This window comes from Schistocerca americana, chromosome 4 (genome assembly GCF_021461395.2).
Source record: "Schistocerca americana isolate TAMUIC-IGC-003095 chromosome 4, iqSchAmer2.1, whole genome shotgun sequence".
NCBI lineage: Eukaryota > Metazoa > Arthropoda > Insecta > Orthoptera > Acrididae > Schistocerca > Schistocerca americana.
The window spans coordinates 681216432-681244106 of NC_060122.1; the positions used below are offsets into that span (position 1 = coordinate 681216432).

General features: G+C 45.2%; 1 protein-coding gene across 1 annotated transcript in view; it reads right to left on the bottom strand.

Annotated features, from left to right (window-relative positions):
• LOC124613706 (transmembrane protein 8B) overlaps nucleotides 1-18003 on the bottom strand; it is a gene marked incomplete at its 5' end in the record, with an annotated part of 137259 nt that extends 119256 nt beyond the window's left edge. Inside the window, one exon of the mRNA XM_047142425.1 lies at nucleotides 16477-18003. Within this exon, the coding sequence (XP_046998381.1) occupies nucleotides 16477-18003 (1527 nt within the window). The remainder of the gene's footprint in view (nucleotides 1-16476) is intronic.
• Nucleotides 18004-27675: the final 9672 nt, after the last annotated feature.

Sequence of the window (27675 nt, forward strand, 5' to 3'; positions counted from 1 at the left end):
TTTGTATTCCCTTTTGCCTGCTTCATTTACTGCGTTTTTATATTTTCTCCCTTCATCAATTAAATTCAATATTTCTTCTGTTACCCAAGGATTTCTACTAGGCCTCGTATTTTTACCTACTTGATCCTCTGCTGCCTTCACTACTTCATCCCTCACAGCTACCCATTCTTCTTCTACTGTATTTCTTTCCCCCATTCTTGTCAATTGTTCCCTTATGCTCTCCCTGAAACTCTGAACAACCTCTGGTTTAGTCAGTTTATCCAGGTCGCATCTCCTTAAATTCCCACCTTTTTGCAGTTTCTTCAGTTTTAATCTACGGTTCATAACCAATAGACTGTGGTCAGAGTCCACATCTGCCCCTGAAAATGTCTTACAATTTAAAACCTGGTTCCTAAATCTCTGTCTTACCATTATATAATCTATCTGATACCTTCTAGTATCTCCGGGATTCTTCCGCGTATACAACCTCCTTTTATGATTCTTGAACCAAGTGTTAGCTATAATTAAGTTATGCTCTGTGCAAAATTCTACCAGGCGGCTTCCTCTTTCATTTCTCTCCGCCAATCCATATTCACCCACTATGTTTCCTTCTCTCCCTTTTCCTACTCTCGAATTCCAGTCACCCATGACTATTAAATTTTCGTCTCCCTTGACTACCATTACGAAACATAAAAACTGGCCGGCCGCGGTGGTCTAGCGGTTCTAGGCGCTCAGTCCGGAACCGCGGGACTGCTACGGTCGCAGGTTCGAATCCTGCCTCGGGCATGGATGTGTGTGATGTCCTTAGGTTGGTTAGGTTTAAGTAGTTCTAAGTTCTAGGGGACTGATGACCACAGATGTTAAGTCCCATAGTGCTCAGAGCCATTTGAATCACAAAAACTAAGTAACCGTAATAAATTAAGTTCGCATAAGCAAACCAATGCAACCACATCAAACATAAAATATATTAAGGTACCCCTATAAAAAACAGTATAATTAGATAAAATGAGGACATAAACAGCAAGTCAAAATATGTCATTAAAACTGTCATACGGAATAAAACTGCTAAATATTAGAGCGCTTGTACAGCGTTTGCCTACAAAACCCATAACTCAAACATCAAGGCATCACGAAGCACCGCAAACTATTGACAAAGACCAATTTCCAGTCAGTGGAATAAAAATATAAGTTACAGGATATAAAAAAGTAAAGTGACTTACGATAAAATAAGGCCACTAATAAGCCTGTCTTTGATGTATAACTCCCCTAACTTCATACACAACAAAACAAACAAGTTAGATATTAGGCTGCCGACAAAATAAAAGACATCATCGTAGCAACTTCCCAAACACTAGAAGCTTTTTCTATGGACTCTTTTTCTATGGAGGACTGCCTGAGTGGTATCCCACTAATGCGGCGCACCATAGATTTGAAAAAAGGCTCAAGTTGTACTGATGAGTGTGGCAGGAGGGAGCATGGATAACAGAATCTCTAGTCTGGGTTTACAATTGATATCAAACCAACTAATACCCAGTTGCAAGTCGAAGTAATTAAGCGTCCTGTTATCATTCGTCGCTTCGTGAGTGAATACCATCTCTCCGTGCAAGGCATTAATTCCACAGGCAGCAACGTTATGTCAGGAACATGGCCATAGAAGACAATATCATGTAGGTAGCGGCGATAAAATGGAACCTATTGGCAGTGACCGGCGTTCCGCCTAAAATATTTACACTGTAGATGATTGACAAAAACATCCGTGAGACACTCTACTGAACAGTTCCCATGGCCGTACCCTCATTCTGTTTGTAATACAGACAGACCGTTGAAAGCGACATAATTGTAGGACGTAAGCAGCCTAACTGAAGTGATTAATTCTGCTAACTCCTTTGCACTCACATGCCGAAGTTTTGAGGAAATTTTCTTGTATGATGAGGACTGTTTCGTCCAGAGGTACTTTTGTACACAGATTTTTAATGTTAAAGGGAGCAAACTGCAATCAGATGGGGAAGTTTTACCATCTAGTAGCTGAACCAAATCTTTCCTATTAGAGATGGCAAAATTTTTCCGTAATAACAGCAACATGTATTTAGAGGCAGGTTCACATGGGTTCCTATACCGTTAATTATCGGACGTGTTGGGCAACCTGGCTAATGAGTCTTAATTTGGGCACGAAGGACCGGTGTCTTAGGTTTCATCACTCTCAGTTTTGGTACAAGATCAGGACAAAAAATAGCGGGACAACCGTCTATACATTTCAGTGGAATCATAATCTATTTGTTGGATGCTGGTCTCCTCAAAAAACTGCAATATTTTAGTGTTACAATCTTTCCTATAAACGATGACTGATGTGTTGCCTTTACCAGCACGTAAAAATGGAAATGCCGTGTGTTTAGGGCCTCCCGTCGGGTAGATCGTTCGCCTGGTGCAAGTCTTTCGAGTTGACGCCACTTCGGCGACTTGCGTGTCGATGGCGATGTAATGATGATGAAAGACACACAACACCCAGTCATCACGAGGCAGAGAAACTCCCTGGCCCCGCCGGGATTCGAACCCAGGACCTCGTGCGCGGGGAGCGAGAACGCTACCGCAAGACCACGAGCTGCGGACTGCACGTACAATTAATGCCTCTCCTGATTTCAACTTCTTATTAATAGGATTTATAACCACCTGATCTTTAGTGCTAGATTTTTTATGGGCAGCCTTTTCAATAACATCATTGACCTTACATGTAATTTTTAGTTATTCTGACTCGTCGCATCTAGCGCAGATTTTAAATTTGTAACGATAGACTTAACTGTCTTAGCATCTAGCCGCCGTTGGATGTCATATATTTAAGCCCTGTATTAAGGAAGTCCCATTGCTGCATAGTGAAGTCTAATTCGGTCAATTTACTGCACGCTAATCAAAGAAAAAATGTGTATTCTATCCTTATTTCGCTAGCCAACAATTAATATTTGGCGGTACTTCTGCTCATAGAAAAGGAGGAATTTCATTCTACGTCAAGAATCTAATGTGTACACAATTGTGCTTCGACATAAGTCTCCGATTGCATTCAAAAGTCGCCGATTCCATGCATTGCTCGAATTTTAAATAAAAATCGTCATCAATAGTAGCCGATGACTTCCGGCATCAGAAGTCACCCTCATTCTGGCAACGACCCTCGTGGAGAGGGCGAAAGAGCGGACGGAGTCTCAGGGCGTTGTTTTGCCCTTGGGGTGTGAAACTGCCCATAGAAAAAGGCGGAAAGAATCAGCAATCATCAACGGCTTGAGGATGCAGAAAGCAACGGAAATCACCGCATCACCGACACAATGTCTATCCACACGAGCAGTGGCCTGTAATTGAGAAATTGTCGTGAAGAGATCTGCACTGGCAAAAGATTCCGCATTAGTCCTCCATTCGGATCACCGGCAGCGAACTTCCACGGGAGACGAGAAAGAGACTGAAGAACCAATGAAGGAATAACATCCAACATGTCGGAGCATAGAATACCACGTCTGAACATGGTACGGAAGCAACAAAATCTGAGAAGAGAAATGCGAAATTCCCTATCTAGTTAAAGTGGGAGTAAAATGGAAATGAGCGTTTGGCGTCATTGGCCGGGAGACCGCTTTCGGGGCAGGTCCGGCCGCCTTGGTGCAGGTCTTATTACATTCGACGCCACATTGGGCGACCCGCGCGCCGTATGGGGACGAAATGATGATGGATTGCCGTCCTACGATCCCGGGCTCGAATCCCGGCTGGGTCGGAGATTTTCTCCGCTCATGAACTGGGTGTTGTTTACAACTAACAGTAATCAAATGCAAATTTAAAAACGCTCACAGAAATACTTAGAAAGGAAGCAAAATCTGTTCCTTAAACTTACAGTCTCCATGTGAAAAATATATTGTCGTTATAACTCACCGAATCCCTATACATACTCTATGCAAAATAAATACTTATGTCGGTGATGTCAGTACGGGAAACTCACTGCTCGGTACAATATTTGTCAATAAATTAAATGATTATATTTCAAGGACCTTGAGAAGATTTTGAAAGCTTTCTAGTGTTAACCTGCACGTGGAGATCTTTTTTATCACCATAATCCGTCTCAGAAGAGCTGTATAACAAAGAGGAAATAGACGACATGGAAGGCGAGTGTAAAACCTATGCCACTGCAATACAGTCTGCATTTAAGCAGTAACTCGCGAGAAATGTTTGTGTGTTACTTTTCATTTATTTCATTTCGCATATGATTATGAGAAGTATCCCTACAGTAGAAATAAACTTTGTTTGTAGAATTGCACGAGCTAATCTACCTTCTTCGACGGAAAACTCGGGAAAAATCACAGTCGATCACGAGCTACAGTCAGCTGTGTGACGAATGCATTTCGCGCCCAGCGCTCTAGCCGAACAGAAATCGGCCTCATTCACGTCACAGAAGATACAGCGTTGCCAATTCCGTGACATGGACAGGTCGGTTAGCACTGTAGCGTCGCCTGCGTCATCTGTTGACCGACGGGAAAACTATTTTTACGGTTGCCTTTTCCGCCGTAAGGACGGTCAATCTGTTTCTTACGTCATCTAGGGTTATAGTGAGCTGTAGTGATTGGAACGGTCGTCGCCCAGGGATCTGAATACCGGGCATATTTTATGTGGCTCAGCTGTGGCGCATATTTAACGAAGAGAACTCTGCGGGAGGGGGAGTCCGAAACTTGTCACGCTACTCGTATGTTCTGTATTCAGATGGTTATTTTCCTGTCCCTTCCAGAGAAATTCTGATAGTTGGCCGGCCGAAGTGGCCGTGCGGTTCTAGGCGCTGCAGTCTGGAACCGCGAGACCGCTACGGTCGCAGGTTCGAATCCTGCCTCGGCATGGATGCGTGTGATGTCCTTAGGTTAGTTAGGTTTAACTAGTTGTAAGTTCTAGGGGACTAATGACCTCAGAAGTTGAGTCCCATAGTGCTCAGAGCCATTTGAACCATCTGATAGTTGTGTTTGCAATGATCAAATATAGACGAAGGAGGAATCGCAATAGTTTTGATAGGATGAGCGCATGTTTTATATTCACTTCTGGGTGTAAGGTTTTTCTTGACCAACATATCACATTAAATTAAATTAAACGTTTCATTTTAAAGTCTTTGGGACATATTGTTTTAAATCAATTATTTCGTGTGTTTTTAAAAGTTTGGTTTTAAGAGTATCAGTGAATTTTACTGGATGGTTAGTGACAGTAAAATCATGCTTAGAACTGTTGTATTACACCTAGCTCCTCACCCCCAGGCCTTCCACTTAATGCTCTGTTACATTTAGAACAGATAAAGGCACCAGAGAGGCAGTTCAACGTTCGTGCTTGGCAATAGAAGTAAGACTGAAGAAAAATCAAGATACGCTCATAGGATTTGTGGATCCAGAAAAAAGCGCTCGACGATGTAAAGTGGTGCAAGATGTTCGAAATTCTGAGAAAACAGAAGTAATGTCTGGGGAAATACGGGTAATATGCTAAATGTACGGGAACCAAGGGGGGCTGAGAGACCGGAAGACCAATAACGAAGTATTTAGATTCAAAAAAAGGGAGAAAGACATGGGTGCAATATTTCGCCCCTATTGTTCATTCTATACGTGGAAGAAGCAGCGACGAAAACCAAAGAAAGGTTCAGAAGTGGGATTAAAATTCTGGGTGGAAGATAATCAACGTTAAGAATGTCTGATGACACCGTTATCCTCAGAGAGAGCGAGAAAGAATTGCAGGACATACTGAACGAAATGAGCAATCTACTGAGCACAGAACATGGGCAGGGTAAGCAAAGAAAACACGAAAGTTACGAGGAATAGCAGAGATCAGATTACTGATAATCTTAGAATCCAAATTGGGGACAACGAAACCGACGAAGCGGAGGAATTCTGTTACCTTGAAAGCAAAATAACGTAGGATGGACGAAGCAAGAATAACATAACACGTACAGTATCCCAGGCAGAGGGCACTTCCGAGCAAGAGCGAACTACTACCATCACATATTCGCCTTAATTTGTGGAAGAAATTTCCATTTAAATTTGAGCACTGCACTGAATGCAAGTGGATCATGGACTGTGGTTGCTGAGCAAAAGAGCATCGAAGCGTTTGAGACGTGGTGCTGTAGAAGAATACTGAAACTCAAGTGGAATCAGAAAAATATATGGAAAACACACACAGAGGATAGGATGATAGGACGTGTTAAGACCTCAGCTAATAACATCCACGATGCTAGGGGGAGATGTAGAGGGTAAAAATCCATAGGAGAAGACCGAGTCTGAGATATAGCCAACAAATGAGGAACAAAAAAGGAAACTGCTTAAATTTTTATCAAACAAGCTTCTGTTATTTGTTTCTCACATGTCGTCTCGTTTGCTGCAGTCCATTCATGATAGCATCCATTTCGCCAGCATACATTGTGCATAAGCAAGGCAGTTGTACTGTATTTGGTGACGTCTACAAACATTTACAACCTTAATGTTCATGATAAATATGTTTTTATGTTTCTTTTCGAATTGTTGGTGAAGAAAACCACATCATTATGAACGGTTACTCCCTTGACCTGTTCCATGCAATGTAGCTGTGCACCTTCTATTCTATGTTTTCTTGGGGTGTATACAGAGGGCAATTATTGAACTATATGAAAAAAACGTAAATTAATTACAAACTGCGGCGTGTACACACTTTATTCAATATGTACACGTCACTCCAGGTATTCGGATTTAGGTTATGACATCTTGGATGTGTCTGCGTTATGTGGCGCATACGAACAGCGAAATTCGGCATGGCCCGCTGAAGTGTTGGAACGTCGATGCTGTCGGCGACCACCTGAATGGCTGTTTTCAGCTAAGCAATGGTTTTGGGGCTATTGCTGTACACCATTTCTTTAATAAAGCCGCACAAAAAGGTGTCACATATTTTCAGACCCGGAGAATATGGCGGCCAATTGAGTCCCACGCCTGTGACCCCTGGGTACCCAAGAGTCAGACAGAATGCGGTCCCCAAAGTGTTCCTCCAGGATATCAAATACTCTTCTGCTTCGATGGGGTCGAGCTTCCTCTTGCATAAACCACATCTTGTCGACATCAGGGTAATTTTGGATAATGGGGATGAAATCATCTTTCAAAACATTCACGTACCGTTCGATAGTCATCGTGCAATCAGGCAATATCGCACCGATTATTCCGTGACTAGACACTGAACACCACACAATCAACTGTTGGGGGTGAAGAGACTTCTCGATAGCAAAATGCGCATTCTCAGTCCCCCAAACGCGCCAATTTTGCTTACTGACGAACCCATCAAAATGAAAGTGCGCTTCGTCGCTAAACCAAATGCGCATTCTAATTCCCATCTTGCCCCGCGGCCAATCGTGCAGTTTGAACGTCCGAACGCAAACCGTTCAGAACTTATCACGATTTTATTTCATAAAGTTCAGTAAGTAAGTTTATGGCTGCAAAGGAAACATGTTACTTTTCAGTTGTTGCAAATGAACTGCCAATCATTCTTCTTAAACTGCTAGAAGACTAGCTACCAATGAAATTTTCGATTGATTTCGCTGTTTTCACGTACATTTTCATTTCAGATGATGTAATAAATCTTTATTTCTTCTTTAAATTTTGAGTTTTCTCAGTCCAGCGGTGCAGCATACGCTTTTTTTTATTGCTGTGGTTTACACATAAAAATCAAATGAATCACAAGATGGTTTCTTTAACAAGCAATGATTACCAACGGATCAAATGTTCGTCCCTTATGCGCTCGAGTAGATGGGCTGTTTAACTTTAAAGCGTGCATTACATGATGAATGAAAGAGTCGAGAACTGATACCGGTTTGGTCTTCAATTCGGACCTCCGAGAGGAGACCCTCCCAATTTTATCTACAACGTAAAATTATTATCCACGACTATGTGAAGAAGCCATTGAAAGTTATAAGCACCAGGATAATTTTAATAGGAAAGAGGAGGCCATGAAACCTAGCGACATATGGACAGTAGCTCTGCAGAATCGCTAGACAGTTTTATCTTTGACAAGTATTATCTCTGCTCATCACGTGTTGCTTTGACCACGCCACCTTTCCTATAGTATCTGTGTCGCTTTCGGACGTCCGACCGGTCAGTCGGCAAGACTAGCGCAGTCCTGGACGAAAAGTCAGGAACAGAAGTGTTCCTTGGACCACGACATTACATCCCGAAAGGTTTACCAGCAGCTATTCGCTGATTAGCCTGCACAGAAGTAAGAGATGCCATGCCGACAAAAGAAACATCCGTGCACAAAAAAAGTTTTGTGTGCTACAGTGCCTTCTTGAACGCCCACAGCTACGCACAGTATACCGAGTGGAGGCTTGGTAGGTGGAGTTCAATGATACAAATGAGGAGAGACATGAGAAGATCCGACATTGTCCCCGTGCTTTGCCCTATTGGTAAAAACCAACATGTGCTCGCGATGCTCCGATTAAATGTAGCTAAAATCCGCTTTAAAACTGCTTTTGTATTGGAAGGCAACAGGTACTGGAAGTAGGCAGATGAAAGCTGGTAGTATAACAACTACGCAATAAACAAGTGATTACACTGAAGCTGCTGAAACAAAATAGCTTTAAGCCATTATTATTGAAATAAGATTTGTAAATTCTGATGAAAGAGCTCTGGCCAGGATACAAAACATTTGCTCGTTAGGGCTATTTCAGGTTTTGAAAGGCCATATTCGAGCAACACAAACACGCTAATTTAATAGTAGTACTTTCCTAACACTGGTACTTCCTTATACGATTTCTCTCCGTTTTAAATCAAAATTCTTATGAAACTTTTCACGCACTTGGAACAAAGTGAGTCTCTTCTTAATCTTTTCAGGGTAACCTTTGCGAGATGTTCTGTTATCCAAGGTATTTCTTCAGCTTTTAAAAACCAAATCCAAATTCAAACTGGCCGGCCGGAGTGGCTGAGCGGTTCTAGGCGCAACAGTCTGGAATCGCGCGACCGCTACGTCGCAGGTTCGAATCCTGCCTCGGGCATGGATGTGTGTGATATCCTTAGGTTAGTTAGGTTTAAGTAGTTCTAAGTTCTACGGGACTGGTGACCACAGCAGTTAAGTTCCATAGTGCTCACAGCCATTTGAACCATTTAGAACTAAATTCAAACTGGCTGTATCCACGGCAGGCTGACGGCAGCTGTTGCTAGGGTTGCGAACATATGGACGCTCCCTAGCTCTCCCACAACAACGGCTGCTTCACGACGATCGGTATCATCTCTGCGAAGCAGAAGTGGTTGGCGAGCACAATTCTCTCACCGCGTTCGAGAGGCGTGTTCGTAGTTTCACTGCCGTAGTGGCTCCATTGTTTAACATGTACTTATGAAACGCGCTATGAACCGGCGCTGGGAACAAACGATAATACACTGCTCAGCAAAACTTAAGGTCGACCTGGATACAGCAACGTGAATTATTAACAACATGGTGGAAATCAATGAAGGTGCGGGAGCAGGTTTCCAGATGGGACTGGCCCCGCAACACGAGGCAGGTGAAAATTGTTCGAATGGCTCTGAGCACAGTGGGACTAACATCTGAGGTCACCAGTCCCCTAGGACTTAGAACTACTTAACCCTTTGACGCATAGTGTAGCTGATCAGCTACAGACTTCATTTCTTCGATGCATCCTATACTGAGCAACATTTTGTAACAAATTCGTTATGTAGTTAAGTGTACACACTCTACTGCAGCTGCTAAGCTGCTAGTAGTTCTTCATAGCGATCGAAAATGGCAGGATGAAATGAACCTGTTCGACAATCAGCTATGTGGGTGTACTGCCGAGCGTGTGTTTTGGCGGAAAGTTGAGACGTTTTCTGGTGTTTGTGTACTGATTTATGGGTTTGAAAATTACTTTTTATTTTGAAAACGTAAGTAGATATGGTGTAGACAGTTAATTCGAGTGTCTTTACGGTAGATTTGAAATTAGGTCTGTTTTTGTGTTTATAGCGATTGTCAACAATAATTCTTTGTTAATTTAATTTTAAAAAAATTTCAATAATTTTTTTTTTTGGTAATGTAGGCACTATAAACTAAACGTAGTAATTTTTACAGCTTGAAATAAAAAATCATACATTTAAGGGTTAAACCTAACTAACCTAAGGACAACACACACATACATGCCCGAGGCAGGATTCGAACCTGCGACCATAGCGGCACACGGTTCCAGCGCCTAGAACCACTCGGCCACTCCGGCCGGCACGAGGCAGGTGAAGAATGGAAAAAGTGTGTGTGTGTGTGTGTGTGTGTGTGTGTGTGTGTGTGTGTGTGTGTGTCGATCAGCGAACAGTTACGATACATCATGGCCCAGAGACTGCATTTGGATGACTTCATACGAGGAAGAATCATTGGATAACTAGGAGGAGGGCGATCTGTGACGAGTACGGCCCAGGAAATTGGTTTTGGGTCACAGCATTGTTTCACTTGCATGGGGATCGTTTGGAACCACAGGCACTGCTACCAGTGGAGAGGGGATGGTCGACCACCGTCAACTAAAGCAGCAGGCATCTGCTACATTGTGCAACAGGCAAGAAGAGACCATTGTCAAACAGCGAACGCAGTTACAACCACATTTAACAGGACTGCAAGGCACGCAATCTCACGCTCCAACTTCCTCACCGGCAGCACCGTCTGTGATGGTGCCAAGAGCACAGGGCCAGGACCAGCGAGGAGTGGAGTCGTGTGCTCTTTTTGGAAGAGCGTAGATTCGGTCTGAGTAGTGATTTTTGATGTATCCTCGTATGGCGACAATATTGTCGAATATTATCAGCTTGGTGTCCAGCTGTAATGTTGTAGGGAGGCATAATTCGGCGTGGTAGTGCTGACCTCCAATCCTTGAATATGTTTCACTCATCGGTCAATATAACTGTGACACTGTGGTCCTTGTACATGTGAGTCTTTTCAGGACTGCGCAGGGACCTAACCTCATTTTTAGGGAAGATAATGCGCGACCACATCGAACAACACGTGTAACACAGCTCTTGGAACGAGAGCATATTCAGCGAATGGACTGACGTGTCTTTTCCCTTGACTTTAATCCCATCGATCACATGTGGGATGCAATGGGTGTGGTGTCACCGCCAGACACCACACTTGCTAGGTGGTAGCCTTTAAATCGGCCGCGGTCCATTAGTATACGCCGGACCCGCGTGCCGCCACTGTCAGTGATTGCAGACCGAGCGCCACCACACGGCAGGTCTAGAGAGATTTCCTAGTACTCGCCCCAGTTGTACAGCCGACGTTCATAGCAATGGTTCACTGATAAACACGCTCTCATTTGCCGAGACGATAGTTAGCATAGCCTTCAGCTACGTCATTTGCTACGACCTAGCAAGGCGCCATAGCATTTGATATTGAGATTATAACAAGTACCGTCAAAAGCGATGTACCCCAATTGTGGATTAAAGTTAAGTATTATATCAACTACGTACTTTATTTGCTACTATTAATTCCCTTAACTGTTCCAGACCTCACGCCAGTCAGCGTGTAATTAAACGCGTGCATTTCGGCCTCCTCTAGCAACACAGTGTTGGCTCTTCTGCCAACACTTCAATGGGGAGACGTATTGCAGCGCTTCCATATGCAACAACGACCATCCCGCATCTGTCAACAACGTTGGTGGAAGAATGGAACGCCCTGGCTGACGAACTCCGTACCAGCCTTGTGGTGACCAAAGGAGGATATTGAAGAACGTGCACTGTCGTCCGTGGTAATCTCACGCCCTATTAAGAGCCGTGTCCTGCATTACAATGTCCAGGGGACCATCATGAATGATGGTGACTTCAGTGTAATAATTGCATTTGAATAAAACTGTCCTTTCTTATCCTCTCATTGTTTATTGAAGTTAGCTTCTGCACTATACTGAACTGTTCTTTCTATATACAGGGTACTCTGTCTCAAGTTTCGGATGAGATTATCTCGAAAACTATACAGCGGATAAAAATAGTGGGTAAGACAAGTTCGTAAGCTCAAAGGGGGACATAAATGATACTACACGTGACCTACAGCCCCGGCCCCCTTGGTTGGGGCGGGGGGGCAACTTTTAAATCTTAAACGGAAACACCCATTTTTTTATTGCAGATTCGGATTCTCGATAAAAAGTAATCAAGTTTTGTCTCAAACATTTTCTTAAACCATTGGCAGATGGCGCTGAAATCGAGAATCATTAAAATTTGGGAAGAACTCCCATTTATTTAGAATAATCCGAGAAGGACGCTCAAATCGATACAAAATGTGCACATATTCTTTCATTACGCCAAATTAAGCTTTTTTTTTTTTTTTTTTTTAATGTATCCTAGTCGCCACACTTTTTGACAGAGGGAGGCGGAATGGTATCAAAATCTCGTTAGGGAACTCTTCACAATTGCATTACTCACCCGACCGTGGCGCTACCGTGGCCAAACTGCGAACTATGGCTCAGAATAAAGGTCGGTGCAATGTGATCAGACGTCACTTCACTTTCAGATTGTGAACCGCAAAACATCAACTGACGAAAGTAAATTATTCTTTAGCGAAACATGGCTCACTATCCTGATGTTGATATGATGTTAATTTTAGGTGAATGCCATAACAATTACGCTGCAGCTGCGCAACTGTATGCGGATCGTTTCCCAAACAGACGACATCCAAGCGGAAACATTATTCGAAATTGCACTCAACGAGCTCGAAATGGATACATGCACCGTCCACCTCGTCATCGCTATTACACTGAAAATGTCTCTCGTACCCTTACCGTTATCGCCTGTGTTCAACTGGATCCCGAAATTAGTAGTCGTGCGATTTAGAGACAAACTGTAACACCAAAATCAACTGTTTTGAGGGTTTTGAAGGCACATAAATATCATGCGTATCATATCACACTGACACAGGTATTAACGCCGAAAGATATGCAGATACGCGTGCATTTCTGCCAATGGGCCTTGGAAATGATAAGAGGTGACAATGATTTTTTTTAGATACGTTATGTTCACCGATGAAGTCTCATTCAAAAACAATGGCGAATTGAATTGTCATGATTGTCGTTATTGGTCCCCTGTCAATCCACACCGACACAGACCCGTTGACAATCAACACAAATGGTCGTTAATGGTCTGGTGTGGAATTTTAAACGGTTACTTGATAGGACCATATTTTTTTTATTTTTTTTTGCCGAAATGATACTGGGGAATCTTATTTACAACTTCTCCGCGATGATTTGTTGGAGCTAATGGAAGATGTTGATTTGGAAACTAGGCAACAAATGTGGTTCCAACAAGACGGAGCAGCTCCCCATTATGCTAAAAATGTGCGGAACGTTTTAAATTTACGGTAGCCTGGTCGGTGGACAAGAAGCGGCGGACCTATTCAGTGGCCTTCACGTTCAGCAGACCTAACATCTCCTAATTTTTTCTTGAGGGCCTATTTAAAAAATATTGTTTATGAACGACAGCCCACAACCCGAAACGATATGGAGCAACGCATTCGAAGAGCGTGTGCAGCCATACCATGCGATGTGGTGCACAAAACTGTGGGCAACTTTCACAGACGATTGACTTTGTGCACTGAAGCAAATAGGGATAATTTTGAACAATTTCTTCGTGGCTCATTTCATAAATTAAGCACCACAAAATATGAGAAGCAAGGGGACTCACACTAATGAAGCATGGGAACACATTCTACTACGGCCATGTCGTTGTTCCTGGGTAACGCTAGAAGAAGGATATAGTTGATTTTGTACAAAAATAGCTTAATTAGGCGTAAGAAAGAATTGGTGTACATTTTTTATCGATTTGATGCTTCTTTCTATGATAATTGTAAATACCAGGTGATCAAAAAGTCAGTATAAATTTGAAAACTTAATAAACCACGGAATAATGTAGATAGAGGGGTAAAAATTGATACACATGCTTGGAATGACATCGGGTTTTATTAGAAAAAAAAAACATAGTTCACAAAATATCCGACAGATTGTGTTGGACAGCAAAACGTCAGTGAGAGCGCATGACAATCGTGTATAAAAGGAGCTGTAATGAGAGAGAGAGAATCAGATGCGCCAGCAGTAGTAGCATGTTTACGTTACCTGAAAAGGCGCTGTTAGTGAAGCTGTATTATCAGAATGGGGAATGTGCTAGCTCAGCGATAGGATCCTATCGCCATGGGAAGGGGATTCTAACGGGTACAGGTACGTTGACAAATGCAGCTGCGGCGAGAATGATTTCGAAGTTCGAAGCCACGGGTTGTTTAGACGATAGACCCCGTAGTGGCCGACCGAGCACAAGACGTAATGCTGCTGAGACAGTTCAGGAAAAAGTGAAGAGTGTAGCGGGTTAGTCCATGCACGGGGAAGTCAGCGCTCGTGCAGTCGCACGTCGCACCGGCATTCCACACACTACTGTTTGGTAGGGACTGAGGCGTACCCTCCGATGCTACTCGTACAAAATCCATCGGCATCATGAACTGTTACCTGGCGATTTAGTGAAGCGGAGGCCATTTGCGGTGGGGGCGCTTCAAAAGATGGCAGAAGATGACGATTGGTTGAGTAACGTGTTGTGGACCGACGAAGCTCATTTCACGCTCCGAGGATCTGTCATCGCCCACAACTCCTGAATTTGGGCTACCGAAAATCCTAGAACTGTCGTGGAAACTCCTTTGCACGACGAGATAGTCACGGTATGGGTTGGAATTACCACATCTACCGTTATCGAGCAAATGCATGATTCTGGTTTTGTACCGTAACTGCTACCGTGACGGGTGAGACGTACGCCGATATGTTACAGAATCGCATCATCCCCAGCCTGGCTGATAAACACCTGCTGGAACGTACAGTGTTTGTTCAGGATGGTGCTCCACCCCATATTGCTAGACGCGTGAAGGATCTCTTACGCGCGTCGTTTGGTGGTGATCGTGTGCTCAGCCGCCACTTTCGTCATACTTGGCTTTCCAGGTCCCCATACCTCAGTCCGTGCGATTATTGGCTTTGGGGTTACCTGAAGTCGCAAGTATATCGTGATCGACCGACATCTCTAGGGATGCTGAGAGACAACATCCGACGTCAATGCCTCACCATAACTCCGGTCATGCTTTACAGTGCTGTTCACAACATTATTCATCGACTACAGCTATTGTTGAGGAATGATGGTGGACATATTGAGCATTTCCTGTAAAGAACATCGTCTTTGCTTTGTCTTACTTTGTTATGCTAATTATTGCTATTCTGATCAGACATTTTTTAACTTTTGTATTTTTTTGGTTCTAATAAAACCCCATGTCATTCCAAGCATGTGTGTCAATTTGTACCTCTCTATCTACATTATTCCGTGATTTATTCAGTTTTCAAATTTATGCTGGCTTTTGGATCACCCGGTAAATCAGAGTTCTTCCCCAGTTTTAATGATTCTCGATTTCCGCGGCATCTTTCAATGGTTTAAGAAAATGTTTCAGACAGAACATGATTACTTTTTTATGGAGAATCCGAATCTGCAATAAAAAATTTGTGTTTCCATTTAAGGTTTAGAAGTTGGCTGCCGCCCCACCGAAGGGGGCGGCGGCTGGAGATCACGTGTAGTATCATTTAATGTCCCCCTTTGAGCTCACAAGCTTGTCTTACCCACTATTTTTACTCGATGTATAGTTTTCGAGATAATCTCATCCGAAACTTCAGATGGACCACCCTGTATGTTCCAAGTTTCATACAGCTATGTTATTTGGCAGTAACACGTCATTGTTGTCGTTGTTGTTTTTATGCTCTTCAGCCACAAGACTGGTTTGATGCAGCTCTCCATGCTACTCTATCCTGTGCAAGCTTCTTCATCTCCCAGTACCTACTGCAGCCTACACCCTTCTGAATCTGTTTAGTGTATTAATCTCTTGGTCTCCCTCTACGATTTTTACCCTCCACGCTGCCCTTCAATACTAAATTGGTGATCCCTCGATGTCTCAGAACATGTCCTACCAACCGATCCCTTCTACTAGTCAAGTTGTGCCACAAGCTCCTCTCCTCCCCAATTCTATTCAATACCTCCTCATTAGTTATGTTATCTACCCATCTAATCTTCATTTAATCATACAGCAAAGCTGCATGCCCTCGGCAAAAAATTGCGGCTGTAGTTTCCCCTTGCTTTCAGCCGTTCGCAGTACCAGAACAGCAAGGCCATTTTGGTTAGTGTTACAAGGTCAGATCAGTCAGTCATCCAGACTGTTGCCCCTGCAACTACTGAAAAGGCTGCTGCCTCTCTTCAGGAACCACACGTTTGTCTGGCCTCTCAACAGATACCCCTCCGTTGTGGTTGCACCTACGGTACGGCCATCTGTATCGTTGAGGCACGCAAGCCTCCCCACCAACGGCAAGGTCCATGGTTCATGGGGGGGTGACACGTCATTTGAACCAGCAGTTTACACTGGAGATCAAAAATTAAGGAGGAAAATAGCTTTGACACGTCATGTGAAAGCTTAATTTTTGCTCTCCAGTGTAAACTGCTGGTGTCCATCAAGCCTAAATACACACACACTAACCTCCGAGTCGATGACGAAGGAGACGGCGACCTGGGTGAGTCCGGTGCACTGTAGGAAGCTGACGGAGCCGTTGGCCTGCGCCCAGCAGAGCGGCTGCAGCGACAGGTACCAGGCGCCGGGCGCGGGGAACGGTATGTGCACCTTAGCGGTGGCCGCCTTGCTGCTCGTCGAGTTAACGGCGAGCGGCGCCTGGATGCCCGACGAGAAGCCCGGGGCGACGCAGAGATCGCCGGCCAGCGGCTGGGCACGCGTGCCGTGCGTGACGCACGCCACCACAGTCACGTTGAAGCCGGTGCCGCGGGCCGTGGCGTTGCGCAGCTGCGCGTCCAACTGCAGCTGCAGCTGGACCGTCAGCGTACCGCCTACCTCGGAGACGGGGCGCAGCGCGAAGCCCAGTACCGTCGGCCCGGCGGTGGTCACGTTCAGCGCCGGCGGCGACTTCCCGTCTGCGCCCGGCACCAGCACGTAGTTCAGCATGAAGAACGGCGGGTACGACTGCTTCATCAGCGCCACCTGCGGCCAGCACTCGTCGCAGCGCGCCGCCTCCCCGACCGCCAGCGCAGTTGGCGTGGCGGAGGCGTTGCCGGCCGGCGCCGCGACGTCGCTGGTGTTCAGCAATAGGAAGAATGGGGAAATGGCCGTCTGCACCGTCGACACGTCTACGGAGAAGGTCACCGCGCTGACGTTCCTCTTGGACGATTTCTCGGGCAGGTCCAGTACCAACGCCACATAGTGCCAACTCTCCTCCCACGGGGCGAAGCTCAAGATGCAGTCTTCGGCCGAGACGATATCTTCATTGTCACAGGTCTTCGTCAGTGTGCTGTTGTCGCCCGTATCCTCGCTAGTGGGGAGCCCGCCGGCCCGGACCAGAACCGTGATCGAGGGACACCCCGATTGGCAGCGCTCTACCGTGACGTTGACGGTGACCTCCCACGTGGCGGCCGGCACGTACACCGAGTATTCCTTCAGCAGCGGCTGCCCCACGGCGGCTTCCACCTGCTGCGGCATCGGCTGGCCTATCGACAGCACGGCGATGTCGTCAGCGGGCGCCTGCAGCACGTCCAGCGTGGACTCGAGGAACGTGGTGCACGAGGCGGTCAGCCCCTGCTGCGTGATCTTGTCGTCGTCGGGGTCGGTGTAGCTGACGTAGGCGATGACGTACCAGTCGCCGGCCAGCGGGTAGGTCACGTTGACGGCGAAGGCGCGGCCGTCGCTGAGCGCGGTGCCGGCGTACCACGGCCCGCTGAGCACGGGCGCGAAGTCGTCGGGGAAGAGCGCGCCGTCGGGGCTGACGACGGGGAAGCTGCCGGGCCGCAGGTCGACGGTGACGTTGCGCGGCGAGCACGAGCCCAGGCCCGTGCGGATCTCCTCCGTGGCCGTGAACGAGAAGACGGCGAGCCGCGCGCGCTCGGGCACCGCGTACGGCAGCACGGTGACGTCGCGGTACGCGCGGTACGTCGAGATGTCGCGCCGCGCCGAGCGCGCCACGCGCCGCAGCGCGCCGCCGTCCGCCCACGCGACGTCTCCGGCCGCCGAGGCCACCACGAGCGCCACCAGCCACCGCGTCACGTTCACGTCCATGGTGTACGGCAACCGCTACTCGGCCATCTGTAACAACACAAAGTCCACCTCATCTCGCTATTCGCCGTGAAAGCCAATTCGTCTGGGTCTTCTTCTTCAGTCGGTAGAAAGAGAGCCCTTACGAGATCATGAATAGTTTTCGCCAGTTGCGAGTGCCGTTCTAAACAGGCTACATATGAAAATCGTGTCTAGACCCGGATTTCCCGCCTTACGCGAGTGGTCGCTGGAATGTGCGTCCTTATAGGACAACTATCCAAGGATTTCCACCCAATAGCACCCAAACAGCAGACTCTGTACACAATAGTTTGTGTAACACTAGTATTGCGTTCTTGGGGCATGTTGTCTCTGAAAGAGGTGTGGAGGTAGATCAGGAACGGACACGAGCTATTAGAGTTTCAGCCTACAGCGATAAATAACGTGTTGCCAGTTTCGTGGGTATGTGTAATTTTTTTCGTAAGTTCGTCCCTGATTTTGCCTTGTTAGCGGATCCCCTCAATCAGCACATGATAACCACGGCGCTGTTAACTCGGGCGCTCATAACGAGTGCCGGAAGCCAACACACACAAATCTTAATAAACAATTCTCGCTTCTTAAAACAAAACAATAAAAGCCAAGCGCACATAAATAGTCAAACCACAGTCTTAGAAGTGCCTTAACGACACCAAACGCGACTATTCCAGCAAGTTAATAATAACGCAGTGAGATAAAAATAACAGAACGTACCATTAAATGCTGTTGCACAAACCAAATTGACGAGATCGTGTTGTTCAGGTCCCAGAAGACCACATATACCAAGCAGCAGTAATTCACTAGGCATATACTGTCCAAAACCGCCTTCTTAGGCAGATGCAGGTAACAGGAACCACCTACGTGAATACCTTCAGAAAGGAACCAACAGGCACCACCAAAGGTAACGCTGAGCAGACCGGGTGGGCAACGACCCACTCAGCCGGATAACCAAAAGATACTCCAGTTGAACAAATAAATTAGTAACCACAAACATCGTAACGTGCGGCCCACGCTCAGCAAAAACTTCCAACAACGCCGTCCCACATTGGAATAAAGTTCAGGAACCGCTGCTGGAGCTTCCAGCGGAAAATCTGACGAGCCAACCGAGCCCACACCCTAACCTGGCAGGCGACTCCAAAATTCAGCAACTAGTTGTCTCCGGGCCATCACAGGACCCTACCGGACCTCCACATCAGACAGGCAGGCAAAACAAGAACGCCCACTCCAATTAATTACCACCGCATGGCCAGCACAGCGGCGAGTCGCCTCCGCCCCAGACCACTCTGCTCATACTGCGAGGCACAACAACCTTTGCGCTAGTCACCAGCAGCTCAGGCAGAGCCGACGTAATAGCGAATCAGCACCGGAGTGCCACTCGCACCAGAACAGCGAACTATAACCGATTATAGCGCGCGCTCTAAACAAGATCACAGGATAGCGGTGCGCGCCATATCAGTCGCTTTAACCACTTCCGCTTTCTGCGCACGTCTCATGGCCAAACTCAAAATTCCGTATGTTCTGGTGTCCACGTCCCATAGTGCTCGCATACAAATGTGTCGAGCAAAAAGCAGGTCTCTCACTGTACCAGAATCGTACGATTTGTATGCGAGCACGTTGGGGCGTAGACATTAGGGCATCTGGAAATTTTAGTCTGGCCGTGAGTTGTGCATGGATAGCCAAAGTGGTTAAGGCGCCCGCTCGCGTAAAGCGGGGAAATCCGGATTCAAGTCCCGGTCCGACATAAATTTTCATATATTACTAGTAAAACGTATAGCCGGTGAACAGTCGTGTTCATATTTTGCGAATACATTTAATGATTTAATACGGCTGTCAATTGTCTGCGGTGTCTGTTCTAACGGACTTGCATGGAAGTATGTTAATACACTACCCTACCACATTATATGATCAGTTTGTTGTTCTGTAAGTTTGTCTGTTTGTACTGTAAGTTTCTTTGTTTAGGACCCCTTTTCCTCAGGAACGGGAAAATGTGTGAAGGTGAAATTTGTTACAAACTGCGGTCTACGGTCCCTTGACAATGCAAAAAATTGAGGCTTCTAGCTCAATGCAATAGAAAGATCGGGCATTTATGTCACATATTTCGATACCTGCAAACTCATTTGTCAAAATATGTAGGGTGCTTCCCGCTGGCCTGGAATCATGAAATGTGTCAAGAAGCAAAGTTTCACAGTACAGGTAAAGAAAGAAATACGAAAATTTAACTTTCATCACATGAAAAATATGATATTTTCCACCATTTGTTGTCCGCCTGTCTGTCCGTCCACCCGCCTGTTAAGCAAAATGGTTCAAATGGCTCTGAGCACTATGGGACTCAACATCTGAGGTCATCAGTCCCCTATACTCAGAACTACTTAAACGTAACTAACCTAAGGACAGCACACACATCCATGCCCGAGGCAGGATTCGAACCTGCACCCGTAGCAACAGCGCGGTTCCGGACTGAAGCGCCTAGACCCGCTCGGCCACAGCGGCCAGGGCCTGTTAAGCCTCTTTTTTTTTTTTAATCAGGAATTGGTACAAGTACCAAGTTGAAATTTATATAAAATAATAAGGTCTAGGGTCCCTTAGCAGTGTGAAAAATTTAAGTTTTTAAGTCTTGCAGTCAAATGATTCGGTCATTCAAGTCAAATACTTTAATATTCGCAAACGCATTCAGCAAAACGTATATATGAACTATCTACGTACAAAATTAAGTTCCTAACGAAGCCTCAGCGTGCGAATCCTACTCGCACCTACTTAACTGTCTTCTTCTCTCTCTTTTTTTTCATTTTAACACACACACACACACACACACACAATTAAGTATACCTCTTAAAGGAAACAGAGTAGCCGCGTGTCACACCAATTATTGTACTACGACTGGGGTAATTTCCCAGAATGATTGCCTATCGAAGTTGGAGGGCTCCAAACGATACATAGCGAACGTGCGATAGTAAATCGATTATGGAAGTCTCGTGGCGCGCGTTACGATTATGTTTCAAGTTGTCACTACAGAAACGACAAAAGAAAAGCGTTAGAGAAGCACTTGTAAATTCAAAGGAGACGACTTACCTTACTCGTCGTCGGTGTTATCGTCTTGTGACAGTCCACGTGATGTATAAGCTGCAGGGGCAATTCCTTTTTTGCCGTACCCGGGGTAAACTCTGCCAGTATCATGCAGGAATATCGGCAGAGTGTCGTATGCGTCGACTTTCCCCTGCAAACGCAAGTTGTGAGAGTATAGGCACTGGAACAAATACAGTTCGTCCCTCTGTCCTGGACGCCCTTCTCTTTTTATGGTAGACTTGACAGACTTCCACAGCCGTTCTATATTCTGGTTATGGACACTGGCGTCATCTCAAGAGACAAACTCCACAGAGTGGTTCACGAATTCGTGCTCGAACCCTTCAGCTTTGAGAGTCTGGTACGACTGAAACCGGTCTGCGGTGACTTTTGTTCCAGGCAGTGTGAAATGTTTTATGAGACCCACTAATGTCACCTTGTCTCAGGACAATACCCTCACAACGAAGCACTTGCCTGACTCCCTTTCTATCTCACGAAAAACCCAAATACGATCTACTTCACTTTTAGAAGGTAGTCCCCTCTGATTCTTTCGTCTAGCAATATGAGATTCATCTACTTCTACTATCTTATTTGGTCCACCAATTAGCACACTTTCATTTGTCGTTATCACGTAGCACACTTCTCGACAAAACCCGAAGTAGTCACACACGGTATTTGGCGATAACTCAGTTTATGATGCTGTGGCTTGCAACGTGTAATCTCGAATCCAGCACGACACAAGAATTACGCTCGTCTGAATAGATAATTTGGAGGACTCAAATCACGTATTTTTCCTGATGGTGGTTCGCTTTCCGCAAAGTCCGCAATGAAATTGAAACGAAATCTCAGTGTCCACACTCCTCTTACGGAGTTTCACAGACATCGCATCACCACAGTCAACACAGTCCCTGCTTTCCTCGTCCGGCAGAAGTCCATATTTCCGGAAAAACGTCAAACATTTGGCTATGCGGGAAATGCATGGGATTAGAGTTTTCCATGTGAGGCAATCCGCAGAAGAAACTTTAGAAGCAGCACACTTTACACTCGCTATCAAGAGAAACCGTGTCGATTTCCCAATGGAATCACAAAAAATTACGGCGGGAATGTAATATACATGAACTGAAGAAACAACGCAAAACTGATAAAAATGACGATCACAAATAATTTATCATAATACGCTCCACGAGACTTCTATAATCGATTTACTATCGCACGTTCGATGTGTATCGTTTGGAGCCCTCCAACTTCGATAGGCAATCATTCTTGGAAATTACCACTACTTCTTATTAAATTAACACCACCGACATTTTAGCGCCAGTATCTGCAAGGTCAGCATGGCCAGAAGCCTTCTCCTCTCGACGACTGGGTGTTGCTTTGCCCTCATCATTATTTCATTATCATCCACGCCCAAGTCACCTACATGGTGTTACATTAAAAACCCTTTCACCCGGCGGCGAGCCGCCACACGACAGACAAGGAGAGATAGAGAGAGAGAGAGGGGGGGGGGAGGGAGGGAGAGATAGAGAGAGAGGGGGGGGAGGGAGGGAGGGAGGGATGGAGGAGAGAGATGACAGGAAACAATAATTATAATACGGTTACGGCTCAGTGGCAAATGCGTATCTTTCGACCGGTCGCCAAATGGCAACATCCGTGTCCCCAACCCACCGCACTTATCCAGCCGGGGAAAGGAGACTTACAGTTTACCGCGCAATCCGAAGCATGTGACATTCCCGGCGACTCCTCGCGTCGTTTTAGAGATGAAGGTTGTATTAAACTCGGACTGAGAATTTCGATGGCCCGACCGGGGTTCGGTCCAGCGAAAAGGTAGGTGCTTTACCTCTAGACCAGCAGGCCCGACATTAGACGATATGAATACGTTACACAGCAACAGATCCGAATTATCTGACAATGACTCGAGGCTGAAAAACACAATAATTTCGAATTTTTTTATGCTTCTTTTATTTAACCAACCAGGCGACAATCAATGGCTTTACTTTTACAACCGCCAGTTTCAGCTGTGACCTGCAGCCATCTTCAGACGACATGAATACGTTGCACAGCAACAGATCCGAATTATCTGACAATGACCCGAGGCTGAAAAACACAATAAAATAATTTCGAATTTTTTTATACTTCTTTTATTTAACCAACCAGGCGACAATCAATGGCTTTATTTTTACAACCGCCAGTTTCAGCTGTGACCTACAGCCATCTTCAGATCTAACAAGAAAACAAAACTAGGAACAACAGCCTGCACTAATATTGTAAAACTGTAAGACTAAGAATATTATACAACATTTTCAGCATAAGAAGCGTCGTTACTCGGACGCGCGTGCGTTGTCGTCTGCTCACTGTAACGAGTGAATAGAGGGTATCTACAAAGAGGGGTGTTGAATAAACACCAGCAGTGAGGGTCTGTAAAGGGAAAATATAGCCGTTGTTTTCCCCTGCACTTGGCGATGTCAGTTGCTGACTGGCTGAAGTCGCACCAGCTGACACTTCCGGTTATACTGGACTCTCGTGTTACGTGTGTCGTATAGGGTGTGTACGTTACAGCGCTGTGATTTCACCTGCACTCTTTGAAGCCGAAAGAGAGAAAAAAATTTGTCAGGCTCCTGCTGCAAGGATAGCTGCTAATGATGGGGCAACCAACTGGCATTGACAACCGATTGCCCAGTCGAATATTTTTTCGTCTCGTCGGTTTTTTTCAGTCGAGTGAAACAAATGATTGATACTAACTATGGCCAGCTCAGCTATATAAATGTTGTTCCCACACTCTTCGTGTTTGAGTAGCTTCACTCAACGTGAGACAACTGAATGACAAGCGTTTGACGTTTCCACTCAGGTGACGTTGCGCGGCGAGCACGAACCCAGGCCCGTGCGGATCTCCTCCAAGATTTCGCTTACAAGGTCGCAAGTTCTAAAGCGATGTGTTGGCAATAATGACAGGAAAAGTTAGCTGCTAATGACTCACCACACTCAGCGGAAGGTTCAAATGGCTCTGAGCACTATTGGCCTTAACTTCTGAGGTCATCAGTCGCCTAGAACTGAGAACTACTTAAACCTAACTAACCTAAGGACATCACACACATCCATACCCGAGGCAGGATTCGAACCTGCGACCGTAGCGGTCGCGCGGTACCGGACTGTAGCGCCTAGAACCACTCGACCACGCCGGCCGGCTCAGCGGAAGGGCCACAGAAAATGAGTGTCCGGGGGGTGCTGAGGTCAACCTTCTAATATATGTTTGTATTACACTTCACAAAATGGACATCGTCGACATTCCAAAATGATTAAAACAAACCATTAACTTGCGCCATTAACACTGAATGAAAAATGGCGCTACACAATGATCACAAAGGTTCGCACCGGCAAGATCGAAAGCGAACTCTCTGGCAGTTACAAACCGTACGTTGTTGAGTTAGGTATCCACTCTCAAGTGCATGAATCATGTTGGTGTAACAGGGTGATGAGAATTGATTGACTGTGATGGCATGTAACGAAATGCGAAACAGTCTGTCGTGGAGCTTATCGTGAACCTAGCTGTCCTTCAAGGCGTAGCTGCAGGTGGTGCGATAATGTTTTATAGGCACGGAACAAATAATCTTCCAGAGGACAAATCTGTCCAATGGTTGCATGTGGTATGAACTGTTATGTCACACACTTTTCCTAGTTTGCTCTAAATGAGTATTATTTTTATACGTAGACCAGAAATCATGCAAAAGCAACTTATTTTGATCAGCTATTGGGCGAAAGCAGTGCTCATACCACAGTTGTCGTTCTCTTACGCCTATTTTCCCACTCTTGCTTAACGTGAAGTACATATTCCCTACTGTCCTTGCAAGATCACGCACACGAGAGCGAATCGTAGGGGGCAGAGCACCTCCAGCTTCTCCCAATAAATAACTTTCTGGCCAGATTACCATCCAGATTAACAGTCGGTATAATTGTATAGGAATGATTTAAGGCAGTGACGTTAAATGATCTTCATGCAACTCTCTTGGCACCTCTAATTTCCAGGGTCCCTGTCATTCTTATTTCCTCTTCAGATCCCGATGGGTCGGAGATGAAAACAAATTCCTTACTGAACGACAGGAGAAGTTTGTTTATCTCATCTAGGGCCTTTCGAGCCAATTCCGCAGATTGCTGTACATCGTAGAGTTGACGCTTTGTTTGAAACTTCGTTCTCTTGTTTCAAATGGCTCTGAGCACTATGGGACTTAACATCTGAGGTCATCAGTCCCCTAGAACTTAGAACTACTTAAACCTAACTAACCTATGGACATCAGCCCGCATCTCGTGGTCGTGCGGTAGCGTTCTCGCTTCCCACGCCCGGGTTCCCGGGTTCGATTCCCGGCGGGGTCAGGGATTTTCTCTGCCTCGTGATGGCTGGGTGTTGTGTGCTGTCCTTAGGTTAGTTAGGTTTAAGTAGTTCTAAGTTCTAGGGGACTGATGACCATAGATATTAAGTCCCATAGTGCTCAGAGCCATTTTGAACCTATGGACATCACACACATCCATGCCCGAGGCAGGATTCGAACCTGAGACCGTAGCGATCGCGCTGTTCCAGACTGAAGCGCCTAGAACCGCTCAGTCACAACGACCGGCTTAGTTATCCTACTTCATCCAGTTCTGTAGCACTGTTTAAAGTTATGCCACTATCCACTGTTTCTCTTGAAATCACTATAATCTGTGTTGCTTGTAATTGATTGTGCATAACTTAGTAGGTCACTAACATGCACATCTTGTAAAAATCCGTCTCGTACTCCCTTGAATAACCGTAGCTATTCTTATGCACTAAACGGTCATATTTCTTTGGACCTTTTCGAAATCTGTTCATAATTGCTTTTTTTTACTGTGTTGCGTATCATCTTCCATGTTCGTACTTACGTTTAGTACCCGCTCCTTGGACAACGACAGCCATTTACTACATTTCACTGGAGGCGGGATTTGTGGCTCCCTGTCCGACAAGAAGGAAGATAAACTACATGGCTAGACACCGGTTTCAAAATATCTTTCACTTGTTAAGCAAGTGTCGTCATCATTGTACTTCTCATGTACTTTGCCCGCACAGTCGAGCACATACAACACCACACAGTCCACTAACTCATCTCGCAGAAATTCTCATATTTCATCAGCCACTTCTTTCTCACTCTGCGAAATTCATTGGGTTTCTTTCTGACAAAATGTCAACTTCGGCAACTGTTATTGTACATATAATGCAATGTTTGCTTTGTTTAGCGTTGCCACAGCTCTGCTTTGTTTGAACACCACTAGCACTGTAGCACTGTTGTTAGTTACCCGTCGACTAAGCACGTCAACCAGGCTCCGTAGCCTCACGCTATGGATGCCTACTGGATGCCGTTGCCGTTAGCAATCTATATATAAAATGACTTTTATCTTAATAATATGAATATTTATACATGTGTTTGGGGAGAGAGAGAGAGAGAGAGAGAGAGAGAGAGATGGATTTTTGATTGAGATTTTTACTTTAAGTCGTAACTGGTACCTGAATTTTGGTTGCTGCCTCCTTGAATGATCAGCTTCTGCACCAGTTGGTGACGTATTATAATTTGGAGGAAGTTATTGTTCTTCAACGTTTAAAATACAACTCTGTTAGTTACTTGACCGTATTGCGGATAGCTTTGAGCCCAAGTTTTCGTAGCTTTTCATATCTAAGGGACCACTGTTGTAAGTAAATAACATCAAACAGCAATCTGCTTTTCGTGAGAAAAGGAGATTGCTTGGCACACAAACTTCCTTCAAACTATACGTCCTGCTGCATCAAAATTGGTCAGTGGAGTTCAGCACCATACTATTATACAAGAACATAATCCAATTAATGCAGTTAAGGAATTATGAGAGGTTGTTACGCATTGAATGAAAACTATAGAATGCATTTCCTTCCCTGTATTTTAGTGAACTTTGAACACTTAACAGTTCTGTCGATTGGTAGCAGGCGACGACAATGAAGTTCACCTCTTTTTCCAAAAAACAAGATATTTCTGTTCTTCACTTCCAGAAAATTTGTATACATAAATTTTTGGCAACTATTATACATACTTTACTCGGTTTTATCACTGAAATAGCAATTTTCATTAAATGTAACAAAACGTTCTGAGCGACGGCCTAGCGACACGTCCTCTTTCCACAAGATACAGATTAACATTCCTCTTTTTTTTTTTTAGTAAATCGTCTTTTTTTTAGAGTCCCATACTCAAAGATTCACAACTAATATCGTTGAGGGGACTGCGTGCTAAAGAGTTTGTTGCTGTCCAGCTGCGCTTCACTTCACTTCAAGTACTTTTTGAATCAAATTTACATTTACGGCATTTACATACATTACTGAGCTTCTCAGAATAAAATCAGGCACAAATTAGTTTTAAAAAAAGGGCAGTGAAGCTCACATAACATTACAGATATTGTGGTTGCATCGTAGACAAAATGTGATGCGTCAAATACTTCCTCACATTCAAGGCGTTCTTTGCTATACTTTCATACATTAACCATGACTGACGTTGCCAACTGATTTAAAGACAAATGACGTGT